Genomic DNA, 25,001 nt, shown 5'->3' with positions numbered 1-25,001 from the left:
CCGGAGGATATATGATGCACCTTTGCTAGAAGTACCTACCATATTTTTTTCAAAATTTCCCGACTACTATTAAGGGAGATATTGCATATTTTCACTTTTAACGTTTGGCCCCCTGGTGGCCAAACCATGAAACGAATCGGACCGAAACTTGGTCTCCAAGGTGTCATTACATAAGGGTACATGTGTACCAAGTTTCAACTCAATAGCTCTAACAGTTACGAAACGTGCCCTGCTAACGGACGACGGACGACGACGACGACGGACGACGGACGCCACGGTATGGGATAAGCTCACCTCTGCTAAGAGGTGAGCTAAAAACGAATTGGTGCAAAGGTTCAAATTCTACCTTTCCTCATTATTATAGATCTGGAACTAATTACTGATTATGTAATTCTTTGAAATTATATCAGGGGGAAAGAGGGACCCTTCCCCTTACATATGGTTCATGCCCATTTCGCCTTGTCTTTTTTCGCCTTTTCCCATTTTGCCTTTAAAAAATATACATTTCGCCTTCTCCTATTTCGCCTTTTCCAATTTTGCCTCTTCCCAATCCGCCTTATTCTATCTCGCCTTTGTCTTTTTTCGCCTTTTCATTTTTCGCCTTATGCTATTTTGCCTCTGTTTTATCTTGCCTTATCACAAGTTGCCTTATCCATTCTTGCCTTCGTCTCAGTTTGCCATTGTCTTAATCTGCCTTCTCCTATTTCACCTTGTCCTAATTTACCTTTGTCCTAATTCGCCTTCATCCTATCTCGCCTTTACCCGCCCCGCCTTTGTATTATTTCGCCTTCTTCCCATTTCACCTTCTTCCTACTTTGCAACAAACCTGGTGTCTTTACCCATGTTTGTTGAGTCAATCTTTCATGTGAAAGTGTCTTCAACAGTGTTGAAGGGCTTGTAGGGTCCATTCGGGGGTACCCGCAACCAAAACCCGGTGGACATTGCCAAAATTACAAGTGTAGATAACTTCTCAGCCATTATAGTCATATTACATTACATACCATATTACAGAAGACTTTTGTCTCTTTTACCCATGTTTTACCCATGTTTGTGGGGCCAATCTTTCATATAAGAGTGTTTCCACGAATTATGTTTTGGTACCCTACCCAAGGCTGTTGCTTATTTACCAATATTTTCAAATCTTCATAACTTCTGAACCATCTACATGTAAGCTTACATGTATCTCCAAAACCAACTTTTGGATTGATAAAAGGCGAGGCGAGATATGGTGAAACGGGAGAAGGCAAAATGGGAAGAAGGCGAATTGACATAAAGGTCAATCAAGAAAAGGCAAGATGAGATAAGGCAGGATGGAACCAAGGCAGAATAGGACAAAGGCGAAATAAGAAAAGGCAAACTAGGATGAGGCAAGATGAGAGGAAGGCGAGTTAGGAAGAAGTCCAATTGGAACAAAGGCGAGATAAGACGATGACGAAATCGTAGAAGGCGAATTGAGAAAAGGCAAGTTAGGAGAAGGCTAAATGGGAGAAGGCAAAATTGGATAAGGCGAATAAGGTTAAGGCGGAATGGGCAGATACCTTACATATGAGCCCTATTTGAGCCCATTCAATTAATTCTAAGCAGGTGAAAAGTTATGTTAAACCTAAAATTGGCCTTTGTCCTAATATTTTTGAGCACCAGTGTAGGTTCAAGAGCATGAGCTTTAGTGCTATGGCATTCGGGGTCGCAGCTCTGGCACTCTGACCTAGTGTAGACCAAAGTATACGCCACATGGACATCCCCTGCAATTTCTGAAAGGCCCCTCAAAACTTACCCATTCAGGAGACACTTTACATAATGGGCTGACAAGTGGGGGTTTGCTGTTGAACATTTGTACAAAAGTGGAAATGGTGCCTTACAAATTTGATTTTAGTTTCTTTAACTTACTTCCTAGGCGCTCTTGTTCGGGCTTTTCATACAAGCTAAGACAAGTTTGAAAGCATTATCTTTATTGAACTTTTTTTCTACAAGCTTTTGAAAATAGGTTGGCGTCAAGAAACAGGGATAAACCAATACGTATTGGCAGGCAAAGTTATTTAATTATACATTTGTTCTTTTTCAAAGTCTAATAAATTCTATTACATAACTTACCCACGATGACCATGCTTCATATCAATGGCCAAGTAACCAGTTCACTGTTGAGTATTTCTTTCCTTACTGACCACCCTGAGTCGGGTTTTTCCAAATCAAATTCAAACTCAAAATTTGCCCAATTCCTTCACCCATACCTGATAAAGTGATATTCAATGGATAAACATATGCTTCTTTTGTCTAAAAACACCTCATTTTTAACTATATATTGAAAAATGAAAATATTATGACCAAAATTATACCCCTGATACCCTTACCCCCTCATCCCTGAAAAAAGTTTCAAAAAGTACACCAAAGGTTCCAACGAAAAAAATCCTTTTGATCTAGCAAATCCAAGACCCTGTAAATTCCATTCCAAGTATTAATTTGAACTGTGCTCTCCGGTATTCTTGTTAAAAATTGTTTGAATTGACCGAAGAGGGCTGGCTCTGCGCTGGGCAAAGATCAAGCTAAAATCAGGACTCACTAGAGCTCCACACTGGAACAAAGGCAATGTAAATGTATAGGCATGGGTATTAACTTCACCTGGGTACCACGTACATGCTGTTTAAAGCCATTAAAACCTCACCTAAAGCGTATGAATGGGGATATAATTTCCCCGCACATTTGCCGGCGTGACCGTTTATGGTCCAAGAAATGTCCCCGTATATCTACGGGTGTGACAGTGAACTGGTTAAACCATTTCGTGCGTTTAAGACTCGGGGGATGCACAATCCATGTGTAGGCCGTGGTCCAAATCAAACAAGTATACCACAAAGCGGCAGCAATATGCGCCTGTTGCTCTGTGCTCCAAAACTTACCATGAACATGGCAAAGCAACTGGTAATTTATGGCCTTGCAGAAAATGAAACTGTTTGGTGTGTTTTCATGTTGATAACTTACACTGGTTCTGAAATAACAGCCTTTTTTCTGCTTGAAAATCAACCCTAAATAATTCCTATTTGCGGTGATTTTTGACACTGTCCCACTATAATCTTTGGCTAATAAGGTGTGAACCAAAGTGTGAATACTAATTAGCTCACTCAATAAGGTCACCTCAATAACCCCATTCAACGTAGGCCTTTGATTTATTTTGAATTGATGAACTAAAATAACTGCTTTTGTGATTCAAGTTGGACATCCGGTTAACAAGCAACTATTTCTGTGGGAATTTTATAATTATGTGATGCTATCACCTAATTCATCAAGATAAGATAGAGCATTTAACCTTTGCTCCCAAAATGTAGTCATAAATGACAGCTGTTTAGATTTGGTCCACCTCCTATTGGGCTGTCTTGCAGAATATAGTAGATCAGGCTACATCTCCATTACAAACATGCCTGAAGTCCCTCTTTCTTGACAGATAATAATTTTCACACAGCTCAGTGTCTTAAAACTGGGCACAGAATTAGCATCAATCAACTGGACCGATGGCTTCATTCTCACGCATGTCCTCCGTGTTGGCCTTGTCCACCCAAACTCGACGGTCCGATACAGGAATATAATACCAGCCTTTGTAGTCGCCTCGTTCTGACATTAAATTCTTGACTTTTCTCTCCAATAATCTGTAACAATTAAAGTACATAAAATAAGCAATAAATTGAGTTCAGATGGGTATTTCCCATTGACAACCAAAATCCGTACTCCTTTACATTCAAGCATAAAAACAAGATTAACATGAAGCGTGGCTTATCCCACCGAACGAGCACATAATTTGATATGGCGTGATTTTAGTAATTTATTACTTATTGTACATTGACAGACAAATACACAATTACAAGCACACACTGGTCACCAAATTAACCTAATAACACTCTATATGAGTAAATGATCTAACAAGGCAACCACAGTTGTGTGGTCCCCGTCATGGCTTTTTAAAAGTGGTTTTGTGACATAGGTAGAGGTTGGTGTCATTTTGGTTGAATACTTACAATAGAGGATGTTACATAAGTAGTGACCATGAGAATGAGGGGCTAATCACTCGAATCAACTATTGGAATCAAGACTAGAAAAACGGATCCTTATATCCTTATACTCTTTATTACTATCTCATCAGAAATGCTCACTCAAATATTTACAGACCATACAACTCATTTATAACTGTTATTTACAATATTCATATTGATATCATTATTACTATCCAGTTTTAGGCAGCATGAGGATCAAACTTTGTTTTATGTAACTTGCAAATGAAATGTCGTATTCGTCAACTTATGATTAGCTCCAAGCATGCAACATGAAAATGATCCATTATCACCACACATGGAAGGCAAGATGGTGGTCCGAGTGTCGCATGTACTTCCTGATGAACGTGGGAATTTATGAAGATGAGATCCACAAGTCCACCGAGCAAGGGTGTTGGTGTTCGAAGGAGTTGTTTGTAGTTGAAGTCTACTTCTTGGCAGGAGAACTGAAATGAGATGAAGTTTCATTTGTTGTTGGAAGGTTTATTATTTTAAAAATGTGGGGGAGATTGGTGGTGTTTCTTGCTTATTTTGTTTGCAAAGGTCACAAATGAATAGCTTCTATCAAACCACTCACGAACTACCACTGAGGCACATTGTCAAAACAGAATAAGATACATACCCTCCATAACTCCTATAAATGCCTGCAAAGCAACAGCATTCACCCTCCACTGAACAACATTTTTACAAAGATTGTAAAGTTATTTTAGTTCTAACAAAATTGGCCCAAACATAAAGCGTCCTAAGAACAAAACAACTTTTATAATCTTTGTAAAATTTCTGTTCATCGAAGTCACTGTTTTCAAAAATCAACCATGCTTCCAGTCAGAGTAGTCCTAGCTACACTAAACAATGATATACATATAAAGCATAGTATATAAACTAGCAATTAATCTCTACCTGGGGCGACACAGAATGCATTGTTTAGAATGAAGCTTGTTTTACACTATACAATGTATTTTGTAGATTTATGCAAAGAGAGTGCTTACAAATCCTCCTTTTTTGTAAGATGAGACATTTCACTGCAAAAACTGCTCATATATTCATGTAGTCACAGACCCAACAATCAATTTGTCAAAACTATAATGGTAACCATACAGGGTGCAGCCAGGAGTCCAGGTGCAAGGATGAACATTACCAACCAAGCAAAGTTCAGATAGCAGACCCTAAAGCAAAAGGCTTTTATCACAATTCCTGCAGAAATTGGACTTGTTTAGGAGGCCACAGAATTATGCAGGTGCAATGGACACGCATTATATCATTCAACAATGAATTGTTACAATTCCATAATAAAAAGATAGCATTTGGTGAAAGAAAAAAACCTGCTAAGGACCAATTTGACTCTTCTAGATTGGAATGAAAGTGGTCTTGGCTGAGACTACACCTCTGTGGATTATTTGTATGATGCCAAGGCACCAAGCAGGCAAGTTGGAAAACCTGCTGTGTGAAAAAGGAATATGATTACAAAGGTGCAATTCTTGACAAATGGATCGAGGTACTTCGTCCCCCATCAGGGGACTCTAGCTATGGCGGAGGGAATATTTGCAGGCCTGTACCAAATCTCAGTATGTATAGTAGTATCACTGTGAATAGCAATGGCAGAGGGGGAGAGTATTGTTACCCTAGTCCTAACTGATGAACAGAAGGAATCCATCAATCAATCAATTAATCAATGTTGGCATTTGTAAAAAGCTCCAATTACTCAGCGAGTGGGTATTCTGGAACTATCAAAGCCTTTTTTTAATTCTACAATTCCGACAATGAGGAAGTGAACTGAAATGAACATCACAATGAGGTGGAAAGGCACAAGGAGAAAATTTGGAGTTAGAGAGTGCAAGTGAAGAAGGGACTCAGGATAATTCACCCCCACAACAAATCATTTCACCTGTCTACAGGGCTGAAATATGTCCCCCTTGCGTTAACAAACACCCCCAGAGGTGTTTAGGAGATGTTTACAAACAGAAGCTAGTGCCGAGAGCACCAATCAAAATTGAGGAAGGAAATTTAACTGAATGAATTCTTCTTCCAATTCTTACTACATTATTCCCCAAACCTACAGGCGCTGCACCCCATACTAAGGGCACTATCTTACTAAATAGCAGTATCCTACCCTCTGATCTCACGGCAGGCATAATTGATGGGAGCAGTGTGTACCGACTGCGACGCATATCCTAGCCTAGGCCAATATGCATTATCACACCTGCTCAATGACATGCTGCCAAGGAAGAACGTTTCACATACAATCATAATGTACAGTTCATTTATATTAGAGTGAGTACTTACCATCAATTTCCAGTTAATAAGCCGGAGAACGAGAACACAAAATTGTAGAACACGCTGTTGACCAAGAACAGCGACTGCCGTATAAAATGATCAGCACGACCGATGTCGAGATGCTGTTCGTCACGTCAACAAAAACACAACAAAATGATTTGATTTTCAACACCAAAATACTTTATTACTTATTATGTAAATCTATTGTCTCAAAATAATCAATGCACCTTTATCCCCTCTGGATCGCATCAATGGGGCGGGATTTTGGATCATTATGAAAACAGTTTTCCAACAACAGTTAACATTAAACAAGAGGCCTATCTGCCTCAGTGGGAGCTCCACTAATGTGGTTGCACACATAACCAGCTGAAGGTTGAGACCATATACATCTTACACATCTAGTTCCGATGGTTCTTTGGACTGTGACAACCCAGTAGATGCATGAAGATGCATGGGCACAACTCAGTAGACAACCAATAAATGCAGTCTGGACCAACATCTTATCCATTGAAGTTCAGACAAATTAGTACAGTCCATGTATGGTCTCAACATAGGTGCAACCAGTCAATGCAGTCTTGATCTTCACATCAAGTCCTGTGACATGTTGTGACAAACCAGTCCAGTAGATAGATGCAGTCGGGACCTTTACAGCAATTCCGTTAATTAGTGCCATTCCCTGGAAGTGCTAGGATGGATGTACATACCTTCCCTTTCTTTTTTGGTCTTCATAATTTATTTTATGCATCAACCTCTCGTAGCTTAGTTCCATATCCTCATAACAATATCGTGCAAACCAACGTTCAATAGGGTGCTGAAAATACAAAGTTTTAACTAAAAATTGACTTATCAGTAAATTTGAAGACTGCACTTAGTGTATTAGGATGATGATGAGGAAGAAGACTGATCAGTGCCCAAACAAACCTCTACGAAAACGTCCATTAAATATCAAGGGTCACATCATTCCAGAGGGAGTGTAATAGCGTAGATTCAATGACAAATTTTTGCCTGTTTTTCAAGTCAAAGCTCTTGTGGTTCATCCCCAATGATTATTTTTATTATTTTCCATTTCCACCCACAATTTATTAAGATATCATTAGGTGTTATCATATGAGCAGAACCGTATCAGTCCAGGTTCGAGGCCGTGATACAAGGGACTGATAGGGCTCTGCTCATATGATGATATTTGTATCATGGACCCGACAACAGTATTGATGTTAACTTCGGAGAATGGAATTGTAACCAAAATCCTTGTCACTGTGACAGACCAAACATTGGCCGCGCTGTCCACAACCCATTGCATTTTATGCATTGCATTCAGTCAGGAGCTCCTGACTCGGCGACGACTGAATTTAATGTGAGGCAAATGACGTTACGGCGACGTCGAGAAACAGATTGGACTGAAATTCATTGTCAAAGGTCACCTGACCTGGGGGGTTCTGTGTACAAAGTTTCAAGTTCATAGCTCGTGCTACTGCTTTTGAAACAGGATACAGACGACAACGATGACGGACGACGGACACAGCGGTGTTGTATAGACTCCCCTACGGTGAGCCAATGAGAGATGGAATTGGGCAGTTGCATGTCAAAAGACAACAAACACCGATTTATTTTGGCGAGTCTATTTTGGCTTTGCTCTCCGCCATCGTACTCGAGTGGTCAAGTGATGAAAGTTGAAGGCGTGCGAAATAAATAGTTTTTTTGCAAGCTGCGTGTATTATTGGCGCCTTCTTGCCATTTTAGGTGCCCGATGTCAGAGGTTACATGCGATAGGGAGTCATGTGTACCAAATTTCAAGTTCATCGAAATCCGAATTTCATCGAAAACGAGTTGCTCATATTAGAGAGATATCACACTTTTTAGGTTTCCACTTCTGATCCCCTGGTAGCCAAGTCAAGATTCAAATCGGATCGAAATTGACTGTCAGAGGTCATTCATCAAGCTATTCATCAAGCTACTTAAGTCAAAGTATGGTACCTAATAAAATACCCAAGTTGAGTACTATACCTAAGTGGAATTCTCCAAGCTACTTACCTTAAGTATGGTACTCAAATCCACCCCTAAATCTAAGACACCTGTCGGTGTGTCCTAAGTCTAAGTGCGTTGGCTTTTAGAACATAAATTCTAATAATTTCGTAAAGGAAGCTACTTCGAGATGGCTGCGTTAATGCTGTTGGCGCAAATGGACATAAATCGGCGGCGCGCTATGAGGCGGGAAAGTGTATTTCGGGACATAGTGCATCCATTGGAATCTTGAACTTTATCAAAGATATCGGTTTGATTATGGTACTATTTTAGCCCGTGCGTTCATTGCCTCTGTGATTCGAACCCATGCTTGGTGCTTTTTCTGAGATGTGACGTTCGGCCCAAATTTGGATACAATCAAATCAAATTCCTTTTCATATTCTTCCATTAATCTCAGCTTTTCAGCCTCTGTAAAGTTTGGTTTTCTTGTCGACTTATCCATTGCGTCTATACTGCTCTAAACTAGTGGATACCGGCCCATGCACAGTTAGTATAGGCCTATCACCAAAGCCTTACCCAAGATGAACTCGGAATCGTAATATTACACAGTTCATCATCGTGGTCATTGAGGCGCTCGACCTAGAACCATCCCCAATCCACAGTAAGAAATTCCACAGTTTTCACTTGAATCTGCAACTTATTAACCCATTTGTGCAAAAGGGTTTTGTTACCCGGTCTTCTACTGCGGAGATGCCCCCTTGATATTATTCACCTGGCCCAGACAACAGGAATCATGTCACCATTTCAATGGCCTTGTTTAATATGCCTATGAATAGCTCTCCCAGGCCTGGATTTGGCAGCTTGACAATGGGTTCACCAATATTACTTTACCCTCGCGTTTACAATACATCATTAGAGAGTATTCACAACCGCCCGGTTAGGCCCTACGACGACGTTTATCTATTGTTCGGGTAAACTCACACAATAGATAAACGTCGTCGTAGGGCCTAAACGGGTGGTTGCGAAACCTCACTAATGTTAACAACATTTCCACCCCCATTCAAAACCCACTCCAAGAAAACGTTAGTTTGCATGTCAAGAGGAAATGAACATCCCATTTATATTGAAATTGCTGACATTCAACATGCTCATCGGGCCTATTCACAAAAACTGAATTCAAAATTTTGTAGCGTGTGACCGGGTTCAATACACTAGCATGTTCGAATTCAATAGGCTTGGTGGTGAAGATCACCAGGGGGTTTCTCCAAAGTAATTCCAAAGTCAATAAACAAGGTGCAAAATTTTGACATAAAATGCTGTTTTCCCACCAATTAACACAAGATATTTTCATCACCTTGATGGGGACGTGGGTTTTTCATCATGGTGATTCATCCTATCAAGAAAAAGTACGAAAAAAATCGGAAACGAAAAAGTTGATTTTGGGGCCTTTTGTAAATCAATAAAAGTCGGTATTAGATAAAATGGCTAATTTTTATGTGGTAGATACCATGATGCACAACTAAATGCCCTATCAAATGCAGCAAACCGCATCGATTTATCACCAGCCGTTTTCAAGAAAATTTGATTTTTGTGTGTCCATTTACTTTTTTGAAGGACTGTACATAAAAAGCCTGTGAAATGTGACATACACCCTTGGAATTGATATTTGGACACATCTAGGCACCATACCTAAATTTGAGTATACTACTTAGCTATGTAGGTACTTAAGTCCAGTTATGAATTCCAACCTAAGTATGGTACTTAGAGCTTAGGCATTCCTAACTTAAGCTGCTTGATAAATATGGGCCCTGGTCATGTGTACAGAGTTTAAAGTTGATAGCTCTAGCGGTTAAGAAACGTGCCACGGGAGGTGTAAATACATGCACTATGGAAGTACCAATCTCTAGTCCCTCCACCTAGCCCTGATATTCTGAGATAAGAAGCATGTAACCCCGCCCCTCCCACCTTGCTGGCCCCTGATGGATTTGGTGGGAATGAGTATTGGCCTGACAAATTTTTGGGGTAGAATAGAGGGTCCCTAGATATATGTCCTCACAAGTTTAGAACCTTCTCCCTCAAATAGAAACGAAACGTGCCACCTATCGGTGATTTAGTGAACTTTGACCTCTGTGACCTTGAAAAGTAGGTCAAATCAAAAACCCGGGTGATATGTCATTTAACCTTATTAGATACACCCACCATCAAATTTTGTCACTCTACGTACAACCATTAGCTTCAAAAAGGCAAATGAAATGGCCAGGGCCATTGTGCTCACCTCATGTGGAGGAAAGATGGATAAAGAGCATGGTATTGTGTCATGTAGTGTTAGGTTTGATGTAGGTCCAAGCAATTACAATTTCCCCAAAATGGCCAATTTACAATACATTCGACCTCTGTGACCTTGAAAAGTAGGTCAAATCAAAGAAGACCCGGGTGACACATTGAATGGTTGTTAGAATTAGATGTACCTATGATATAAAATTGGTGCCAATCGGGCAAGTCATTACTAGGAATAATGGCATTTTGAAGAATTTAGGATTTGGCCCCCTCCCTGGAGGCCAAACGGCAAATCAGATCGCACCAAACTTCGGTACCTGAGATCACCTGACCAAGGGGTACATGTGTACTTAATTTGTGATCAATAGTCATTGCAGTTAAGAAACGTGCCATAGTCACGGCCTGACGGCGAATTTACGCCATTTGACCTCTGTGACCTTGACACGAAGGTCAAATTAAAAACCTGTGTGACATATACTGTATGGTGGTTAGATGTACCCATGATATCAAATTGGTGGCAATCGGGCAAGAAGTTAAGGAATAAACACATTTTTAAGGTTTTTGGATTTTTCCCCCTGGTGGTCAAGTGGTGAATCATATTGGACCAAACTTCAGTCCCTGAGATCACCTGACTAAGGGGTAAATGTGTACCAAATTTGGTATCAATAGCCCTTGCAGTTTAGAAACGTGCCATCGTTACATCCTAACGGCCAATTCACACCATTTGACCTCTGTGACCTTGAAAAGGAGGTCAAATCAAAAACCCGGAGGATATATGATGCACCTTTGCTAGAAGTACCTACCATATTTTTTTCAAAATTTCCCAACTACTATTAAGGGAGATATTGCATATTTTCACTTTTAACGTTTGGCCCCCTGGTGGCCAAACCATGAAACGAATCGGACCGAAACTTGGTCTCCAAGGTGTCATTACATAAGGGTACATGTGTACCAAGTTTCAACTCAATAGCTCTAACAGTTACGAAACGTGCCCTGCTAACGGACGACGGACGACGACGGACGACGACGACGACGACGACGACGACGACGACGACGACGACGACGACGACGACGGACGACGGACGCCACGGTATGGGATAAGCTCACCTCTGCTAAGAGGTGAGCTAAAAACTAATTACCAAGATGACCGCCTGGAGGCCAGAAAGTTGGTCATATCGCGAAAAAGAAAACTACGGCGGGGCATATTGCCCAGTTACCATCACACCAAGTTTTAGCCATCTAGCCCTAGCGGTGACGAAACGTGCTCCGCTAACGGACGACGATGACGACGGACGCCACGGTGTCGTATAAGCTCCCCAGAGGTGAGCTAAAAAGGAAAAACCCTGAAAATGTCCAGTCCGACACAAAACAAGTACTAAGAAATGGCCCTTAGACTGAAATTCGACGTCAGAGGATATCTGACGTAGGGGGGGTCATGTGAACCAATTTTCATGATACCAAGATCGCCTGATTTGGTTTAGTGGTTTTTGCTTTAGAGCCTATTTTGTGAAGCACAGACAGGCTTCATTTGTGCAGAGGAAAAATCTAAATTAGCCATAGTAAGTTTGTGGATTAGCATATCTTTTGGCCTATAAGGCGCTACTTTTTTGTTTGAATGAAACGGCCAGGGGCCATTGTGCTCACCGTATACATCTTTTAGTAGGCAGGATCATGCTTAGTTTAGAGGTGAATATGGTGAACACAATCTGGCATGAAGACTTTTAGATGTGTATTGATGTCAAGTAATAAGACAGGGCAGTATATATAAGTTTATGATCCAACCAATAATTGTCTATGACATCAACAAGATCAATATCGTGTGATTGCTAAGAGTCCCTGCAATAAAAAATTCATCAAAAAAAAGTCATCAATAAGCGAGATATTGCACGTCCTACTTTTTCAGTTTTGACCCCCCTGGTGGCCAAATCAAGAATCTGATCAGGCCAAAATTCGGTGTCAGAGATTATCTGATGTAGGGGGTTACATGTACCAACTTTCAAGTTCATAGCTTCAGCAGTTAAGAAACGTGCCATAGTTACACTCTAATGGCCAATTTACGCCATTTGACTTCTGTGACCAAGAAAAGGAGGTCAAATCCAAAAATCATAGGACATGTGGTGTATCCTTGCTAGAAGTCCCTGCCATAAAAATTTTATCGAAAACAATTCACTCAAATAAGCAAGATATTGCACTTCTTCCTTTTTCCATTATGGCCCCCTGGTGGCCGAATAAAGAATCAGATCAGGCCAAAATTCGGCATCAAAGGTTATCTGATGTAGGGGGTTATATGCACCAAGTTTCAAGTTCATAGCTTTACTGGTTAAGAAACGTGCCATAGTTTACACTCTAACGGCCAATCTACGCCATATGACCTCTGTGACCTTGAAAGGTAGGTCAAATTGAAAACCCGTAAGACATGTGATGTATCCTTGCTATGAGTACCTACCACAAAAGTTTTATCGAAAACAAGTCATCAATAAGCGAGATACTTAAGCGAGACTTTTTAGATATCCACATTCGACCCCCTGGTGGCCAAATTGAGAATCAGATCGGACCGATATTCAGCACAAAAGGTTATCTGATATAGGGGGTTATATGTACCAAGTTTCAAGTTCATAGCTGTGGCGGTTGAGAAACGTGCCATAGTTACACTGAAACAGCCAATTTATGCCATTTGACCTCTGCAACCTTGAAAAGTAGGTCAAATTAAAAACCCGTACAATATATGATGTATCCTTGCTATGAGTACCCACCATGAAAGTTTTATTGAAAACAAGTTATTGATAAGCGAATTATCACACTTTTTAGGTATCCACATTCGGCCCCCTGGTGGCCAATTTGAGAATCAGATCAGACCGAAATTTAGCACCAGAGGTTATCTGGTATAGGGGGTTATATGTACTAAGTTTCAAGTTCATAGCTGTGGAGGTTGAAAAACGTGCCATAGTTACACTGAAACAGCCAATTTACGCCATTTGACCTCTGTGACCTTGAAAAATAGGTCAAATTAAAAACCCGTATGATATATGATGTATCCTTGCTATGAGTACCTATCACAAAAATTTCATTCCAAACAAGTCATTAATAAGCGAGATATCACCCTTTTTAGATATCTACATTCGGCCCCTTGGTGGCCAAATTAAGAATCAGATCGGACCGAAATTTAGTGTCACAGGTCATCTGACCAAGGGAGTCCTGTGTACAAAGTTACAAGTTCATAGGCTTAGCGGTTAAGAAACGTGCCACTGTTTTTGAAACAGGATACGACGACGACGACGGACACTGCGGTATTGTATAGACTCCCCTACGGTGAGCCAAAAAGGGCCAAAATTATTTCCAGGGTCAATTGGTTGACGAACCAAGCAAAGTGCCTGGGGGCTCAGCTGAATGTAAAGATGCTCACTTCTGTTTCCTGGGTCAGTCTAATAAATCTTCCGTCACAAAACAGCTATTCCAAGATGGTCTCGTGCCAAAAAAAAAAAACACGAGGGGCTTTGCTCGATCCATCTTATTGTTTACACAACTTCATATAATGAGTGTGATTAAAACTTGAAGGTTGTTACAGAGATTAAAGGGTAACTCGTGTCAAATTTCACCATATAATGTTTTAGCTGTTTTTGACAAATGACTACGTCACTTTCTCATCAATCGGTAAGGTTTTCGAATCGAAATGCACATTTTCTAGAAATTGATGGTTTTAATCCCGCCCGGACGGCTCGCTCCGATGCCGTTGAAATCGCGCTACGCCGACGACGTTTTCGTTGATGACGTCACAACATGAACATTTTCGTGGTCGCGGTGGTTTACATTCCCACGAAAAAAAAATCTCATTCGTTTATTTACAACTGTCATTGACCATTGACATTCCATCCTGTCCTTACACAATATATACACGATAAGAACTGATGATTATGGAGAAGAAGAAGAAAAGGGTTGTCGAGTGGCGTTGTGCTGCAATGTTTTGCGGCAACACCAGTAAAACTGAAGGTGTTGGGGTTTTCCGCTGGCCTGACCCTATCAAAGAACCGGGCCGTCACCATGAAGTTCAAGTCAAGAGGTCACCAGCTGGTGGTTCATCTTCTCCTCCTGATGCTCCGCCGGAACACAACTTCGAGAACCAACTCCAAATTCGTCTGCCGTTGGGAGTCTTCCAACACATTTGGAAAAAATCCCGAAGTAACGAAGTAAGGGAAGGGACGGCCCCTCCCCCCCATGTCCACAGTCCTAATCATTTCATCATAAATTTCCTAAGTCCAACCAGGAAATTTCATCGCTGACGTCATAATAATGGTATTCCTAAAACTATTTTTATGCCCCCCTTCTTAGGGGGGCTCTTAAGATACACGCGTGTGCGGGAGTATAATGACGAGAAATGACGAGAGTAACTTGCAATGTTGCATAGGCTACAATCAATTTTTTTTGGTTTTTCAAAATGGCGCTCAATTAACTCCGTTTACTTTACGATTTCTCCGCGATCTTCCGGTGGTGGTTGCCATCCCATTGGTTGAAATTAATTTAAATCTTCATGGGAATTCGCTACATATGCCTAAGAAATTGGCCAATTAATTATACTGATATTTTTACGAGGGAAATATCCGTCCTAAATAATGACAGAAAAGGGTGGTTTATTTCAATTTTGTGTCGACATGGTCGAGGTCACGTGACATAAACAAATCAATCGCACACACCCGTCCAAAAAAGGCACTTTAAGAAAAACAAATACATTTTTCCTGCTTAACCTCTTGACTACCGGTACCGTTCGAACGCGTCTATACTGCATTACCTGTAGTAATTATTCAGAATTATGATACCAATTTTCAAAAAATTATATCAATTAGGTTTTTGGTGATACACCCAAAAAACTATACATTTTCGTGAAGGGAATCGACAGGCCTATCGATTGGAATTGGTTGCCAGTTCATATCTGTAAATTGGTGATCAATCACCAATATCGATGTGATTGATTTTTGTCATTTTCTATATAGACAGGAAAAAAACAGATTTTTTTGCAAAACATGTCTTCTCTTTATTGTCAATGAACAGTAGATCAAGTAAAAATTTATATATGACCAGTTACTGATCGATATTGATCGATAATCAAACACTACTTATCGAGATTTTCAACGTTCTATAACATCAACCTTTGTCCTTTGAATTTGGACTTTTGAAGCAAGGATACTCAACATATATGCCTATATGATCAAACATAATGATATAAACATGAATACTGATTGATTGGTTATTGATTAGCGATTAATTGGTTATTGATAAGTGATTTTTGGCCAGATTTTAGCCGATTTTTTTCCTTTTCAAGTCCACAACACACTTTGCCAGCGAAACTAACTGTTCTAGATCTCTAAGTTTTACAGTCAAGAGAGTATTTACTCAGCAGCATAGTCATGTTTGGTGTGCCAGAGTTCGAAGCATGGCGTAATACACAACCCGGGCTGGCTTGGACACTTCGCACAGATGAACTTTGTCGCACATCGGACGCCTTTCTTTGTGCACACTCTGCATCTTGCCACTGGGTTCTTCCAAGTATCACTGTCCGGTTTCCTGGATGGAAAGTGGCGCTCTGTCAGCCTTACAATCGTCTCAACTCTGTTGACATTGGCAGCCGCCCCAGCATCGTCTGGGTTGGGGAAGATAAGGGACCCAATAACCTGGAAAAAAGTAAAAAACGTGACATAATGTGATAAATATTATTCCTTTTTATAACATCCTTGAAGACATAAACTTACCTCATGAGAGAAGGCTAGGAATGCTTGGTTTCCTCCCTGTTTCTTGTACAGAATATGGGCATTCAGAAGGGCAACTTGGATGAGATGGAACGCCAGCTTCTTGTACCATTTGACTGTCTTTCGGGCAGCATTGTAAGGTTTGATAACGTGCACATTCCTCAAGGAAAGAAAGAATTGAAATAAGAAATTGAGATAGGGAACAAACATTACTAAGTTGCTGGTATGGTACTGTTTGAAAAGGATATCTGATCTTGGAAATCAACGCCTCCCATCAATTTATTGTAATCCGTTACTGCCTTCGGCTTCCTCAGTCTTGGCGCTTCATCCCGACGTTGGCCTCTTGCTCTCACAGCAACAGTTTCTTCTGTGTGAATAGTGGTGAGGACATGAACCACCTTTCTGTCATACAACTTGATGAGCAACAGCCTACCAGTCTGGTACCCTCTAATTTGCCCAGCTGGGATGTTGACATTTCGTATGGCTCTGTCAACCTGGTTCTTTCGAATAGTTCCACAGGCATTTGTCAGTCGGTGAAACAGGTACAAGAACAATCTGTGTGTTGTGTAGAAGTTGTCGACATAAAGCTTGTAGCCTTTATCAAGAATGGGAAGCAAGAGGTAGATCACCATCTTTTCTGCTTTGCTGAAGTTGGCTGTTAGCGGAGGTAGATCATTAGCCAGGTCTCGAGTAGGATCTTCCCTTCCTGTGTAAATACGGAAGCGATAGGTGTAGCCAGTTGAGGACTCGCACAGCAAGTATATCTTGATTCCAAAACGAGCACGCTTCAGAGGAATGTACTGACGGAAAACCAATCTCCCCTTCCAAAGAAGTAAGGACTCATCGATGGAAATGTTCTCATTTGGGAGGTAGACTCTTTGGAACACATCGAAGAGTTTATCAATAAGGGGTCGCAACTTGTACAGACGATCTCGGTTGTTGTCGATGCGATCTGGCTCATTGGCTGATTCATTCAAATGAAAGAACTTCAACATCAGTTGATACCTGTTTCGTCCCATGACTTGTCCAAAGATGGGGGTCCTGTACAGACCATCTGTTGACCAATACAAATGAATGCAAGGCTTCTTCACGATGCCCATGAGCAAAGTCAGTCCCAGAAACCTTCTCATTTCCAGCCTATCAACAGGCCTCCACTCCCGGACATGTGAATACCTCGGCAGATTATCTACCCCCCCTTGAGCAGTAATATATTTGTCTGCAAAAAGATTGGTTTGGGTGATGATGTAGTCTATCATGTCGTTCCCAACAAACAACTCAAAATAGTCAATAGGTTTGAAATCCTTAGTGTTGACCGTTACACCTGCTGCCCCAGTAAATGGATGAACAGTTGGTTGTTCCATCGCCGCCGGTCTCCAATTTAGCTCTGGCATGACCCAATCGTCACCACAATCAGATCCAGATCCGTCATCAGATCCGTCATCAGATCCATCATCATCCCCATCACTAGGCCCGTCATCACCAGGACCGGCATCATCCCCATCATCAGCAGGACCGGCATCATCATCATCATCATCGTCATCATCAGTGATGTCCATGGGCCTACGGTTGTAATCTGCACTAGTACTAGCGACGGCAGCAGGCATGATCTTGCGGGCAACTCTGGCCCTGGGCCTAAGACTATCGGTAGGCGTACGTTTAGTGGACGTACTGGGAGTGGGACCAGCAATTGGGGTGGACCTCAGATGTGCTAAAGGAACTAAGTCTTCAGGGGCCCACTCCTCTTCACTGCTATCATCATCACAAGCAGCGTCTCTATCACACCGGTTATCGTTCAAATCATCCTGAACCATTGATGCTGGAAACTGCAAATCAGTTTCATCAAGGTCATCGACCCCATCAAGACACTCCTCACCACTAGTGTCATAGTCTTGAGAGTCCTCTAATATCCTAGAAAGGGCCTCCTCCACCCCAAACTTAGCCCACAAGCTCATATTCAACGTAAAATAATACAATAGAAACGATCCAGAAAGTCACGATACACGCCATGTGCTTCTGAGAGGCTTCCTGATTCAGCGCCAAAAATAATCAAAAGTTTCGCCATCTATACATTTTAGGTCAAACTAGAGGCTCTCATGCCATTTCATACAACCCATAGCAACTCCATACACCGATCAAATAACTATAGGCTATACCTAATTATGTACAGAAAATAATTAGGCAGCGACAGAAAAAACCGTGCAGCGGTAAAAACTTGACTTCAATAGCTACCGACTATGGTTGTCGCCGGTATTCAACTGGTTAAAACCACACTGACAACTGAGTTATATTGGTCTTCTGCCCAAATTTGAAGTATCAAAATGAATCACAAACTAGAACTAGCTCTATTTAGCTATAGTTGCGTGAAAAATTCGGGTGAGCGACATTCTGCACCCTAGCGGCCAATAATTAAACTACTTTCAGCCGTCTGCTCCGGTCTCGTTAGGGAGTTTTTCCCAAATGTACGCGATGATGACGTGCCCCATTAACAGGACATAACATCTATTTTAAAATGCGTTTCCAAAGTGATTGCATGAGGACAACCCATTTGTGTCGTATATCACTGGAAACGCCCGATTCCCGTGATTCTGCAGGATGTTAAATCGGGCATTTTATTTCTTTAAATAAATCATAAGCGTCGCATTTGCTGCTACTAGCTCTGTTCACCATCCCAAATGGCAATATTGCCAATTGGGGTGGACAATCACGAAAAACCACAAATATTATACATTTCTTTCTGAATGAAATGGCCAGGGCCATTGTGCTCACCTCATGTGGAGGAAAGATGGATAAAGAGCATGGTATTATGTCATGTAGTGTTAGGTTTGATGTAGGTCCAAGCAATTACAATTTCCCCAAAATGGCCAATTTACAGTACATTCGACCTCTGTGACCTTGAAAAGTAGGTCAAATCAAAGAAGACCCGGGTGACACATTGAATGGTTGTTAGAATTAGATGTACCTATGATATAAAATTGGTGCCAATCGGGCAAGTAATACTAGGAATAATGACATTTTGAAGAATTTAGGATTTGGCCCCCTCCCTGGAGGCCAAACGGCAAATCAGATCGCACCAAACTTCGGTACCTGAGACCACCTGACCAAGGGGTACATGTGTACTTAATTTGTGATCAATAGTCATTGCAGTTAAGAAACGTGCTATAGTTACGGCCTGACGGCCAATTTACGCCATTTGACCTCTGTGACCTTGACAAGAAGGTCAAATTAAAAACCTGTGTGACATATACTGTATGGTGGTTAGATGTACCCATGATATCAAATTGGTGGCAATCGGGCAAGAAGTTAAGGAATAATCACATTTTTAAGGTTTTTGGATTTTGCCCCCTGGTGGTCAAGTGGTGAATCATATTGGACCAAACTTCGGTCCCTGAGATTACCTGACTAAGGGGTAAATGTGTACCAAATTTGGGATCAATAGTCATTGCAGTTTAGAAACGTGCCATCGTTACATCCTAACGGCCAATTTACACTATTTGACCTCTGTGACCTTGAAAAGGAGGGCAAATCAAAAACCCGGAGGATATATGATGCACCTTTGCTAGAAGTACCTACCATATTTTTTTCAAAATTTCCCGACTACTATTAAGGGAGATATTGCATATTTTCACTTTTAACGTTTGGCCCCCTGGTGGCCAAACCATGAAACGAATCGGACCGAAACTTGGTCTCCAAGGTGTCATTACATAAGGGTACATGTGTACCAAGTTTCAACTCAATAGCTCTAACAGTTACGAAACGTGCCCTGCTAACGGACGACGGACGACGACGACGACAGACACCACGGTATGGGATAAGCTCACCTCTGCTAAGAGGTGAGCTAATAATTCTTACAGTGCCCATTCCCCCATGAAAGACAGTTGCTTACGCTACACAACAATCAAAAAAAAATCGAGGGTCAACCATTGAACTTTTGAGATATGTTGAATTTTGCACAAATCAGCGAAAAATGCACCAACTGGCACTGGACGGCTTTTCAAAACGGGGCCGACGCACATCCCAAGTTCAGTGTACACATACGTCGGCAACAACAGTAAATGCGTAGTTTCTTGCTAGCCGCCTATTTAGTAGCGCTCTAGATTTCAGAAACTCCAACAAAACATGTCTTTACCAAAACCACTGCTAAATCAACACTGACGTACTGTGAGGACCGAGAAATCAATGATTTTAGGAACTACGGTTAGGGCTTGGCCGCGCATGAATAAGGACAATCACAATGTATTACCTTACCAAACAAAAATGTGTCGGAAGGAACTATGGATGGTCCCAACATGGGAGGTTTGGGGGGGTTTCCCCTCCATTGTACAGGGTAAAAACGTTACGCTATCGTAGGGGGGTTCGGGGGTGCTCCCCCGACCTAAAGGGGGGCTCACTAAGTCCTTGACTTTACATATTAGACCTCATTTAATATTCATTAGATTTTCCTGAGCGTACGCGAACAACTGCGGATATAGCTTCTTCCTAGAGCGAATAGGAAAATATTCGACGGTCTGACTTGTTCATGTTGTGACGTCATGAGGTCACGTGACTTAGTGCGGGTTTTTCAAAACGTCTTCGGCAGTTGGCCAGTCTGACGCGATTAAAACAGCAATTTTATAATAAATCAAATCAAAAATGGAAAATTTGAGCTTTACATTTGTGATCAACAATTAAAAACGGACGTATTTCCGCGAAGTTGTAAATCACATCATAGTTTCACTTTAAGTCTTACTAGTTACAAATTTTTTGAGAGTCACAACCCGGTAGACAACCTGTAACTGCAGTCTGGACATTTACATCAATCTGTTGAAGTTAGGCTTGAGACAAACCAGTCCATTAGATGCATGGTCACAACCTAGGCCAAATAAATCTAGTAGTAAATGTAGTCTGGACCTTTGTATCAATTCCTTCATTTTGAAGATGGGAAAAAGACGTTTTGGTTGCAAAGACCTTTGAATCCCCCTCCCCCTGTACGTACTCTTAGCTGTGGACCGACTCCCCTTTTAGTGTGTATGTACTTTATGGACGGTCCCATACAAGCTGGAAGACAAATTTTATAGTTACCCTGTAATACTCCCATCCTTTTGGTTCATAGCCGTCAGGTATTTCAGATAAAGTTGCTTTCCCTGCAAGGGAAAAAACGTTATATAATCAAGGACAAAAGGGGAAAAAGAAATAATCATATGAGGTCACACGAATTTGGATAAAAAGGTACCCATCGTTGACAAACTTCATCATCATGAAGGACTTGTATCGGATGTCTTCGTAAAATACCAGGTAGCCAATCCTTTCTGTACTATATGAAACGGCCAGGGGCCATTGTGCTCACCACATAGATATTTGGTGGTTAGGAATTCATCCTGGTTAAGAAACATGCTACATGTATAGTATATAGGTCAAACCAAAGTCGGTATGACATGTGATGTATCCCTGCTTGGAGTACCTACCACAAAAAGTTATCGAAAACAAGTCACCGATAATCGAGATATGGCACTTTCTGGTGTTGGAGGTTAACAGACCTAGAGGGTCATGTGTACCAAGTTTCAAGTTGTTAGCTTTAGCGGTTAAGAAATGTGCCATTGTTACACTCAAATTGGCAATTTTAGCCATTTGACCTCTTTGACCTTGAAAAGTAGGTTAAATCAAAAACTCATACAACATGTGAAGTATCCTTGCTTGGAGTACCTAAACAAGTCACTAAAAAGCAAGAAATTGCACTTTTTACCTTTTCAGTTTTTGCCACCTGGGGGCCGAGTTGAGAATCAGTTCAAACCAAATTGCGGTCAAAGGTTGTCTGACAAAGGAGATAATCTATACCAAGTTAAAAGTTCATAGTTTTAGTGGTTAACACTTTCCCTACCACAGCTACTTTTAATCATTATCCCCCAGTTTGCGACGATTTCACTATTTTTACCAGATTTTCAATAAATTTCAGAATGAGCAGACAATCGTCTGCATGGAAGCTTAACACATCAAACCTTTTCCCGGTACAGCACCGAGATAACATCTGGTGTTATGATGAAGAACTAACCATTTCATTCTAGAACGAGTTTGGCAGGAAACAGATGGGAAGTTGCGAACGTTCTAGAACGAGTTTGGCAGGGAAAGAGTTAAGAAACGTGCCATGGTTAGACTGAAACAGCCAATTAACACAATTTTACCTCTGTGGCCTTGAAAATTAGGTCAAATCAAAAACCCATATGATATCTGATATATCCTTGCTAGGAGAACCTACCATCAAAATGTTATCGAAAACGAGTCACTCACAAGAGAGATCGCACAATTTTTAGGTTTCCGCTTTTGGCCTGCTGGTGGCCAAGTCAAGAATAAGATCAGATCGAAATCCAGTGTCAGAGGTCACCTGACCAAGGGAGTCCTGTGTACAAAGTTTCAAGTTAGTAGCCCAAGCGGGTAAGAAACTTGCCAGTTTTGAAACAGGATAGACGACATCGGACACTGCGGTATTGTTTAGACTCCCCTACGGTGAGCCAAAAATTTTAAAGAATCTTTGACAATTGGTAGTGAAACGTACCACCATCAGTGAAATTTTAGTTTGACCTTGGAAATTAGGTCAAGGTCACAATGTTATAAGCACTATGTTAAGATTGATCATATCAATCAATGATGCACATTTGAAGATCACACAGTGGAGGTTAATACAATACATGTTATGTCCTTGCCAACCAACTCTACCCCTCATCATGGAGGCATGCTATGTCAAAAACGACAGTACTATGACCAGAATCCCGGTGAATACACTGTTACACGGCCTAATAGAGGCCTGCTATGTATCACTATGCAATAGCTCTAAAGACATACGCCAGTGATGTTTCCTCGGATAATGATTTTTTTTCTGTGCATAGGAGCATTAGCAAGGGTTCTGAATGTAGCCAGGTCATTTTGTATTTGGGCCTTATTTTATGTTACACCCTTTATTGCTGTGTAGGTCTGAGACCAGATTGAACTAAGCCTCAATCTGATGTCACAAAATTCCAAGATGTCAACAATGACCATGTTTTTCATTTTCTCCATTTAAATTCCATTTTTTTCCAACTTTAAAGTGATGTACGTGGCTGTGCCTTTCCCAATGACTCAAACTCAATATTATTAAACCCCCCTGTATCTCTAATTCATAAATAATAGACCCATCAATTCATGTTTTAGGCAATTAGGTTGAGAACAAGCATGTGCTCTGTACAAAATGTAGTGTGTACTTCAAGAGTGTACAATGTGTGCCCAGCATGGCCATTTAAATTGTAATAGCCATTACAACATTGAATAAACACCATGTCACAGACTTAGACTTGTCAATTAGGTTTCGACCCACCAGACTGTGGCTGTAGAGGAGCCAGCCACGCACCACAAGAAAATTATTGTTGTTACATGAACAGGCCCTGCGTACAAGGTTCACGGAGATTTGAAATGGATTTGCTGGAAGGGGCAACATCTGGCGTTTTAAAAAGCTAACTTTAGCTAGCCGGGCTATAGCATGTTACGTGTTTTAAAAAGCTAACTTTAGCTAGCCGGGCTATGTTATGTCCTAGTTAACCGATGCCTATAATCTCACTTTAAAATTGTCAGAAAAAATAAACAATTAGATACACTTATTAAGTACATATATGTACAGCATATATTGTTCCCAAAAATGAATGACTTTGCTGGGATTAAATGTGCCATTAAATCATATCACTTGACCAATTCGAAAAATTAACAAGCGCCCCACGCCCACGGGCCTGGTGCTCAGCTGAATGTTAAGACGCTCACTTTTGTTTCCTGGGTCAGTTTATATAAATATTCCGTCACAAAATTGACCTGAAAATGATTTCCAAGATGGCCTCATGCCAAATTTTTTTAAAATGAGGAGCTTTGCTTGATCCTTCTGATTATTCACATAACTTCATACAATGAGTGCGATAAAAGTTGAAAGTTGTTACAGAGATTAAATCTTACTAGTTGCGATGGTTCCTTCTAGAGTCAGAACCCGGTAGACAACCTGTAACTGCAGTATGGACCTTTACATCAATCCGTTGAAGTTAGGCTTGAGACAAACCAGTCCATTGGATGCATGGTCATAACCCAGGACAACTACATCATGTAGTAAATGTAGTCTGGACCTTTGTATCAATTCCTTTGAATTGCAGGTTGTGAAAAACCAGTCCAGTCGATGCGTGGTCACAACCTTGGGGCAAACAGTTAAAGACCTTAATTCTTTGAGAGCCCTTGACCACCCTGTGGAATCAGCTTCACCCTCACCGAGCATCTCCAACCTCTCCAAGTCATGACCAACCACCTCTCCGAGAAAATCCAACTGAAGACCACCTCCCAACGAGACCCTCGTATAGACCGTACAGCGAACTGATAGCTTTCTCATTGTAATGAGGCTATGCCAGGACCACTAAGGAGCTAGGTGAAGGTGTTCAAACTGATGTTGCATTTCTGGCTCCTCCGTTTCAGCTGTTACAGTTGCGCGTAAAGGAGAAACCGAGGAATACTTTTGAACTGAGTTGCAACATCGGTTTGAAGGCCTCATCATGACTCCTTGTGTATCCTGGCATAGCCTCGCCACAGTGAGGAAGCTGTAAGTTGGATGAACGGTCCATACGAGGACTTTGTATACAGTCAGAAACTGGATATACTCGGCGAGGTGGTTGGTCATGACTCTGAGAGGTTGGAGCTGCTCGGAGAGGGTGCAGCTGATTTCACGGGGTGTTGACGGAAAGGT

At 41.2% G+C, this 25,001-nt stretch overlaps 1 protein-coding gene across 1 annotated transcript in view; it reads right to left on the bottom strand.

The window, feature by feature from the left end:
* Window positions 1–1,932: 1,932 nt before the first annotated feature.
* The window catches only part of LOC135496670 (NADH dehydrogenase [ubiquinone] 1 beta subcomplex subunit 5, mitochondrial-like), a 39,557-nt gene continuing 16,488 nt past the window's right edge, over window positions 1,933–25,001 (bottom strand). Inside the window, exons 4-6 of the mRNA XM_064786114.1 lie at window positions 21,344–21,405; window positions 7,013–7,119; window positions 1,933–3,635 (exon numbers count right to left, since the gene is read on the bottom strand). Of these exons, the coding sequence (XP_064642184.1) occupies window positions 3,485–3,635; window positions 7,013–7,119; window positions 21,344–21,405 (320 nt within the window). The 3' untranslated portion in view covers window positions 1,933–3,484. The remainder of the gene's footprint in view (window positions 3,636–7,012; window positions 7,120–21,343; window positions 21,406–25,001) is intronic.

This window comes from Lineus longissimus, chromosome 12 (assembly GCF_910592395.1).
Source record: "Lineus longissimus chromosome 12, tnLinLong1.2, whole genome shotgun sequence".
NCBI classification, from domain to species: domain Eukaryota; kingdom Metazoa; phylum Nemertea; class Pilidiophora; order Heteronemertea; family Lineidae; genus Lineus; species Lineus longissimus.
The sequence above is the reverse complement of the archived record's forward strand: the minus strand, read 5'-3'. Positions and strand labels throughout refer to the sequence as shown.